The sequence below is a fragment of the Corvus moneduloides genome, chromosome 10, assembly GCF_009650955.1.
Source record: "Corvus moneduloides isolate bCorMon1 chromosome 10, bCorMon1.pri, whole genome shotgun sequence".
Classification (NCBI taxonomy): domain Eukaryota; kingdom Metazoa; phylum Chordata; class Aves; order Passeriformes; family Corvidae; genus Corvus; species Corvus moneduloides.
The window spans coordinates 28,167,911-28,176,746 of NC_045485.1; the positions used below are offsets into that span (position 1 = coordinate 28,167,911).

The 8,836-nt window shown below is 52.3% G+C and overlaps 1 protein-coding gene and 1 long non-coding RNA gene across 2 annotated transcripts; both read left to right on the top strand.

Annotated features, from left to right (window-relative positions):
- Positions 1-4,870: 4,870 nt before the first annotated feature.
- On the top strand, positions 4,871-6,885 carry LOC116448574. The gene is made up of 2 exons (XR_004242049.1): positions 4,871-5,401; positions 5,445-6,885. It is a non-coding gene; the product is annotated as an uncharacterized LOC116448574 (long non-coding RNA).
- Positions 6,886-6,993: 108 nt separating this feature from the next.
- LOC116448570 lies at positions 6,994-7,991 on the top strand. The gene is given in 2 exon segments (XM_032119153.1): positions 6,994-7,452; positions 7,454-7,991. Coding segments are annotated over 2 exon segments (666 nt in total). The 5' UTR covers positions 6,994-7,309; the 3' UTR covers positions 7,977-7,991.
- Positions 7,992-8,836: the final 845 nt, after the last annotated feature.

Consider the following 8,836-nt stretch of genomic DNA (forward strand, 5'->3'; position numbering starts at 1 on the left):
ATCAGCCAAAACCCGACAATTCCACTACTCACCGTCTCCTGAGAACGTCCCGGTCCTCGGCTCATACGCTGTGGCCGCACTCCAAGGCCGACGCCGCCGTCGCAGGGTATCCCTGGGTTAAGAGGGGACAAGGTGATGTGGCATTGCTGAAACTTGAGTGGACCCTCGCTCCTCCCTCCCTCCCCGACTCGCCGCAACTCCTCAGCCATTGCCAAAAGCTGCCCAGATGGCACCTTCAAACAGAAAAGGTACAGGCTTCATCGCAGAGCCCTGTAATACTTCTGGAAGGCTCACAGGGGCAGCTCAAGGGTGATAAACTGGCTCCATCAGCTGGTCCATGAGGGGGTTCAGCCCCTGCAGGCATAATACAAGTGGGCCACCTAAAACACACAAATGGATGCTTAGACAATGCATGCTTTGAGCTGCCCCAGAATTTGGCACCCAAGCAATAACTGGTTGCGTCCACTGGTCACTGCTTACCTCGCTCACTTGACCTTGACTGCTGATATCCAGGTTTACTTCCTAAAAATAAAGACAAAGAACAGCCCTGCAACATAACCAAAATGAAACACCACCCCTGAAAAGCTGAATGATGACCAACCTTCCCAGGGGAGAAGGGGCAAAACAAAGTGGAAAGGCACATGCCGATGTAGTGTCCAAAAGTGTTGCATTGCCAAGGTAGGTTCCACCTGGAAGTGCTCAACTGTGACCTCTTTCTGCAAGGGTGTCTGTCATGTTGGAGTAGCGATTTGAATGCTGCAGACCACCTGTAAAACACAAAAAAATCAAAGGCTACTTATAGTTTCATCGCTAATACAACAACTCCAGTAGCATCCACTTCTGTGATGGAATCAATACTCATCCAGCTCATGGTCCCCCCGGTGCCAATACCCTGCTGTGCCAAGTGCCTCGCATCTTCAAAATGAAAATCCGAACAGTGAGGTAAACGTAGAGCCCAGAGTCAGGCCGTAGCTTGGACTTCAGGCACCGACCCACCTCGTTGCTGTGCTCCTCTGGTCTCCTCCGTTCACATCAGGTTTACATGCTCTCCCTCTGCAAAAGAATTATTTGTCAAAGTTACTCAGCTTAGCCTTTCCCAAGTTCTCATTCCTCAAAGCAAACTGCCTAGGATCCCACAGTAGTGGGCCTTAGGACAAACTACTATGAAACTGCAAGACACCACTGCACCACTCCCACGTCTCCACTGAACACCACACAGACTGGCCACAGTCACTCCATCCGAGGCGTGGCTCAGGTGGCTGAGCAAAGCAAAAGGCTCCCTGTAAAGTCTCCTTTCTTCTCCACCTACCCCCCCGCCAGGACTACTCTACAGGGCAGAGCAATTCCAGGCTAGACACAAACTCAAACAACACATTATACTACAAGCAGTGTGACATGAGGATGATAAAAAAAGCTCTCGGCAAGAAGAACGATAGCAAGGACAGAGACGACGCCAAAAGAGACAACTGATGGTATGGCATTGGTGGATGAAGGGGGCTCTAAGGAGCAGAAGAAAAGACTGTAACAGTGACCTGTTCTAAGAACTGTCAGTCACAATGATCAAGATGGCTGTGAGAGACAATGCCACATTTAGAATGCTCCCATATCCTGACAATCTTACAAGCCCCAGGACATTACAGCTCACGGCTGGAAAGGATGGATGGCAGTACAGCCAGGAACAAGGCCTCAAAAGAGATCCGACTCAATGCTTTCAAGATGTGATTCCAAGATGTGGCCAAGCCCACTAGTAAAAGAACAAGTGATATTGGCATCCTACCGAGAAGTACGAAAGTTCAAGAAGCTAGAGATGATGGCCAATGCTTATGATAAGCCCCTTAAGGGTAAAAGGCAGAGAGATCTGATCCAAGGGAAGCCAAAGACACAGAACACACACCGGACAAGACAACACACACCGGGACTGCTCTGCCCTCCACACATCAGCATTGTGATCAAAAGCGAGGCTTTCCCTTTACGTGGCCTAAGGGGCCCTCTCGTGGACATCCCCATCTCCAAAGCTAATCCAAAAATCCCTCCCACCAAGTCCTGACCCAGCACCCCACTCTCATCCCCCTCCCTGAGGTGTAGCCCTCAACTTAGCTCTCAGATATCCAGGGATGCAAATCCTCATCAGGTGCAAAAGAAGGCCGCCTCATCATCTGGGAAGTTCCTGCCCTCAGAGGGCTGTTCTCTCTTAGTCTACTGCAATAAAGAAAACCAAACATCAGTGCCTGAACTCAGCAGCACATCAGCCAAAACCCGACAATTCCACTACTCACCGTCTCCTGAGAACGTCCCGGTCCTCGGCTCATACGCTGTGGCCGCACTCCAAGGCCGACGCCGCCGTCGCAGGGTATCCCTGGGTTAAGAGGGGACAAGGTGATGTGGCATTGCTGAAACTTGAGTGGACCCTCGCTCCTCCCTCCCTCCCCGACTCGCCGCAACTCCTCAGCCATTGCCAAAAGCTGCCCAGATGGCACCTTCAAACAGAAAAGGTACAGGCTTCATCGCAGAGCCCTGTAATACTTCTGGAAGGCTCACAGGGGCAGCTCAAGGGTGATAAACTGGCTCCATCAGCTGGTCCATGAGGGGGTTCAGCCCCTGCAGGCATAATACAAGTGGGCCACCTAAAACACACAAATGGATGCTTAGACAATGCATGCTTTGAGCTGCCCCAGAATTTGGCACCCAAGCAATAACTGGTTGCGTCCACTGGTCACTGCTTACCTCGCTCACTTGACCTTGACTGCTGATATCCAGGTTTACTTCCTAAAAATAAAGACAAAGAACAGCCCTGCAACATAACCAAAATGAAACACCACCCCTGAAAAGCTGAATGATGACCAACCTTCCCAGGGGAGAAGGGGCAAAACAAAGTGGAAAGGCACATGCCGATGTAGTGTCCAAAAGTGTTGCATTGCCAAGGTAGGTTCCACCTGGAAGTGCTCAACTGTGACCTCTTTCTGCAAGGGTGTCTGTCATGTTGGAGTAGCGATTTGAATGCTGCAGACCACCTGTAAAACACAAAAAAATCAAAGGCTACTTATAGTTTCATCGCTAATACAACAACTCCAGTAGCATCCACTTCTGTGATGGAATCAATACTCATCCAGCTCATGGTCCCCCCGGTGCCAATACCCTGCTGTGCCAAGTGCCTCGCATCTTCAAAATGAAAATCCGAACAGTGAGGTAAACGTAGAGCCCAGAGTCAGGCCGTAGCTTGGACTTCAGGCACCGACCCACCTCGTTGCTGTGCTCCTCTGGTCTCCTCCGTTCACATCAGGTTTACATGCTCTCCCTCTGCAAAAGAATTATTTGTCAAAGTTACTCAGCTTAGCCTTTCCCAAGTTCTCATTCCTCAAAGCAAACTGCCTAGGATCCCACAGTAGTGGGCCTTAGGACAAACTACTATGAAACTGCAAGACACCACTGCACCACTCCCACGTCTCCACTGAACACCACACAGACTGGCCACAGTCACTCCATCCGAGGCGTGGCTCAGGTGGCTGAGCAAAGCAAAAGGCTCCCTGTAAAGTCTCCTTTCTTCTCCACCTACCCCCCCGCCAGGACTACTCTACAGGGCAGAGCAATTCCAGGCTAGACACAAACTCAAACAACACATTATACTACAAGCAGTGTGACATGAGGATGATAAAAAAAGCTCTCGGCAAGAAGAACGATAGCAAGGACAGAGACGACGCCAAAAGAGACAACTGATGGTATGGCATTGGTGGATGAAGGGGGCCTCTAAGGAGCAGAAGAAAAGACTGTAACAGTGACCTGTTCTAAGAACTGTCAGTCACAATGATCAAGATGGCTGTGAGAGACAATGCCACATTTAGAATGCTCCCATATCCTGACAATCTTACAAGCCCCAGGACATTACAGCTCACGGCTGGAAAGGATGGATGGCAGTACAGCCAGGAACAAGGCCTCAAAAGAGATCCGACTCAATGCTTTCAAGATGTGATTCCAAGATGTGGCCAAGCCCACTAGTAAAAGAACAAGTGATATTGGCATCCTACCGAGAAGTACGAAAGTTCAAGAAGCTAGAGATGATGGCCAATGCTTATGATAAGCCCCTTAAGGGTAAAAGGCAGAGAGATCTGATCCAAGGGAAGCCAAAGACACAGAACACACACCGGACAAGACAACACACACTGGAACTGCTCTGCGCTGCACACCCTACAGTTGCAGTCAAAAGTAGGGCTACTCCCTTTAGCTTACCTAAGAAGCCCCTTGGAGAGCGTCCCTTTCCCCTACACTACTTTTTAAATCTCTCCCAGGAATTTCCAACCCACTACCCTGCTATCATCCCATCTCCAGGCCCTGGCCCCCAACTTAGCTTTCAGATGACCAGTGATGTGAATCCACACTGGATACAAAAGGAGTCCACCTCAGCCATCTCCAAAGGCACTGTGATCACCAGGTTGGCCTCTTAGTCAGCTATGACAAAGAAAACCAAAATCAGTGCACCAGTGTAGTGGCATACAAGCCAAATCCCAACAAGTCAGCTACTAACTGGGAGCCTGCTCCCTCTCCCACTCATGCTTGCAGTCCTTAACTTACCTATCAGAAGCCTCCATCTCCGATGTCATCTCTGACCCAGGGTAGCTCCCTCTTGCAGCACAATGAATCTGCTGAACAAATTTGAAGTGTCATACTTGACACAATCTGGAATTTCAGCAAGTTGCAATGCTTCTAAGAAAAACAAGGGAAAAAAAAATTACAAAAAGCACCAAGCACCTTATCAACCCTGAACACTCAATCCAAAAATCATGAACTATGCACTCAATGCTATCTTCTTCACAGTATCTTCAAAGCTTCTATTGCTTTAGATGCCAAAAATACCTGCTGAAAGAAAGCTGAAAAAACCTGAAAGACCCCCCTTCATGGAAATAAGAAGACACCCTTACCTGAAATAACCCCACAGAAGGAATGGGCCTCTTTTACCCAGGGCTGGGGTTAATATACCCCTGGCCGGGCCCGCCTCTCGTTCCCACAATGCCCGGGGAAAAGGGAGGAGGCAATTTTACCATAAGGGATAAAAGCACTGGGAGGAGCTGCAGCTGTTTGGCTGCTCTGACTTAAATTCCAGGTGAGTGAAGGGCTCTGTAGATGCCTTCTGTTTTACTACAGCTGCATCCACTGAAAGGGTAAAAAAACTCCTTGTTTTGGCAGCGTAGACAGATGAGTTGCATGATTCCTTGTTAAGTTCTGTAATTGTTCATTAGTGACTATTGAGTCACAGGACTATGGAGGGTGGAGAAGAATAGTAATAATATACATGATGTAACTCCTGTTGGGGTCTCTAATTAGGGCTGTATTCATTATAAATAAAACTGAAAAAATAATGGGCTCTCTGGCAGCAGGAGGGTTTTGTGAGTGCTGGGCTCGCTCCCTTGTGAGAGATTGGGTGCCAGTACCCAGCTAGAAGTGCCCTGAAGTACAGATTTAAATTCTTAAAATGCTGAAAAAGGGGGAGCTTCCTTCAATTGAACCCCTTAAAATGAGAGACTAGGGAGTGTTTGTCTCTACTTAAATAGATGCCATAGGAATAAATGGGTTCTCTCCTCTGAATCCCCTAAAATACTGGAAAAAGAGGGGGTTTCCTTACTTCAGGTCTCTCCAGTGATGGAAAAAGGGGGATTTCTCCCTCAATTCAAATCCTTATAAAGGAGGGACAACCGGGCTTTCCCCTCAATTTAAACCTTGGGATGATGAAAATGGGGGAGTTATGCTCAATTCCAACCAATAAAATAGCATTGTCAAGGTTTTCCCCTTCTATTTAAACTGGAGAATAATGGAAAATGGGGATTCCCTGTCAAGTGATACCCCTAAGAGCATGGAAAAGGCAGGGTTTCCTTCAAGTGATACCCTTAAAATTGCAGAGGAAGGGGATTCCCCCTTAATTTAAACACAGACAATTATGGAAAAGGAAGTTTTTTCCCTCCGTTTAAATCCCTTTTCTCCTCATAACCCCCCTTTTTTTCTGGGGGCACTGGGGAAGGGCTGCCAAGATGAAAGGGGAAAGTGGAATGTTTCCCTGGGACCCCACATGCTGCCCTGCCTGCTCAGGTGCTGCCCCTTGGCACGAGGGGTTTTCCCTGGGCATTTTCTGGGAGCAGTGCTCTGTGCCCAGGTGCCTCCGGCTGCTCCCCAGCTCCTGCCGGATGCTCCGACCATTGTCCCTGGAGGGACACTCGGGATGCCCCCATTGCCCCTCTGGACCAGCAGCTCCCTGCACAGGTGTGCCCAGGGAACCCTCTGAGAGCGGCCTCTGGCAGGAGCTGCCCCCTCCTCATCCTGGCCTGTCACACCTGGGGCTGCTGCGCCTTGGAGCGGGGGCTGAGGAGGAGAAAGGTCCTGCTGGTCCTTCCCTGCCCTGCACAGCCCTTTGTGTGCCCCTGAAACACCGGGGTGCCGGGCTTTCCTTGCTGTGGGAGACTGGGTGGTCCTTTGATCCCAGACTCTGCTCTTCCCCGGGCACTGCACATGGACAGGGGGCAGAGATGGGCCCTCAGAGGAGCGGGGGCTGCTCCTCGCTCTCGGGGCGCCGCGGGCGCTGCGCAGCCTTCCCCTTTTACTTCCCAGCTCCTCATTTTGTGCCTCCTTTTCCCTTGGGGATGCGCCCGGGCCGCATTCCAGCGGCCGCCACGGCAACAGCACCTGCGGGCGGCGGGGTGGGCGGGGTTTTATCCACTGAAAACACACATTGTCATTAAAATCTGTTTCTTATCTAATAAACAAAAATCACTTTCCTAGAACTAATTTCCATGCATTCACCTCCTCCTGGAAGTCTTTTGATGGTCCTGCAGATTCATTAAGAGGGGTCTCTGCTGGTCATATTCACTGAATGCTTCAGTATTAAAGGTGACCTTGCCTTGAGCTATTTTCCTGGGCGTGCACTGTTGCGTCTTGTGACAGAACTGCCCCAGAACCACTGCAGGCCTCCAGATCTGTTCCAGCACCGGCTCCAGCCTCATTTCTTGCCCTGTGTGCACACATTTAAATCCTTTAATCTTTTTCACTACTTGGTCTTTCAGCAACATCGGGGAGCTGAAAATGTTTATTCTCTATGTTATTTCTCAATCCCCTGCTGAACAGCCCAACCCTCCCTCCTCCCTCTCCCACCCCACCATTCCCACCACCCTGATCCCCTGCACATCTCACTTCTCTCCACCAAACCCTTCCCGCTGCAGGGAGCTGCTGAGGAGCCGCTTGGTCCATCCCTGGATTCTCCAAGCACTGACTGCCCATCCACTCTGACCACAGCCGGGGCCACATCCCACCGCCTGCCCAGCGTCCATCCATGGCGGTGAGCTCCGTGTCCCCACCTTCTGCCTCACCCACCGAAGGAGATGATCCATGTGAGACAGATGTCACCGACGTGGCCATACACAGTGTGACACTGCTCATCTGTCTCTGTGGGCTGGCCGGGAACGGGGCTCTTCTGCCTCCTCAGATGGAAAGGGCATACTGCCAGCATCTTTAGCCTGGCTGTCACCGACTTCATCTTCCTCCTCTTTGCGGTCCCCTCTGCCCTGCTCTTCCTGCTGGAAGATGTGTCCTGCTCTCCTGTCATGCCCCTGATGTACGTGAGATTCCTTTACCTGGTGTCAGCGTTCTCCTGCTACTGGGTGCTCTTCTGGATGACAGCCATCAGCGCCAAAAAGGACATGGAAAAGCTCTGCAAGCTCTGCTGCCGCTGTGACCTTCCCAATCCCATGATGTGGGTGCTGTGGGGTGCTCAATGCTTGACCTTCTTCGTTCCCATCATTCTCATTCCCACAGTGGCTTCCCTGTGCCCGTCTCACGAGCAGGAGCACTGCCGGGTGGCTCTCATCTCCATGTTCTCCGTTACCCTGCTCCTCTTTGCTGCACCCGTGGTCATTACCCGCATAATAATCCACACGTTCCGCTGTGTCCCGGTCTGTCCCGGTGTTTCCCGGTCTATCCCGCGGGGAGGCCGGGCCTGACCCGCGCCACGCCCCCTACGCGCGCGCTCCGCATGGGTCACGTGGTTCCCCGCGCGTCACGTGATCGGGGCGGGAGCCGCCGGGAAGCGCCAGACGGGACGGGGCCGGGATCGGGATCGGGGTCGGGACCGGGCCCAGCGCAGCCCCGGCCAAGCCACGGCCCTGCCCGAACCCTGCGAGCCGCCAGCCCGGCGCCGGCATTTTATTCCCTTTACACTTCTCAGCCTTTCCGGGCCCCATTTTACCAGCAGCGCTGCCCCGACGGTCCCTCGGTGCAGCTCTTTTAGTGACACGGGGCAGCGGCCACTCCTGCTGCACTACCTTTACAATATTGCTTAGACCACTCTCAATATTTTATTCCGCTCACACTTCCCAGCCTTTCCCGTGCTGCTCTTTTTAACCAGCAGCGCTGCCCGGACGGTCCCGCGGTGCAGCTCTTTTACTGACACGGGGCAGCAGCCACACCTGCTGCTGCAGTACCTTTATTGTACCTCTTTTACCATGCTCAGCATTTTATTCCCTTTACACCGCTCAGCCTTTCCCGTGCTGCTCTTTTTAACCAGCAGCGCCGCCCCGACGGTCCCGCGGTGCAGCTCTCTTAGTGACACGGGGCAGGGGCGGGGAGCCCTCTAGGTGCGGCTCCTCTATGGCACTTTATCGTGTTCTATTTTATTTCATTGGCACCTCGCGCGTTGCGCCGGGCGGCTCATTCGGGGACATGCGCCGGCTCCCACAGCGCCCCGCCCGCCGCCGCTCCCCGGGGGCCTCCCCGCTGCTCTCGGGAGATCGCACACCGCAGGCGGCCCAAGCCCCGTCTCGCCGACGGCACTCACCACCCGCCGCCCGCCGCCGCGTTCTCC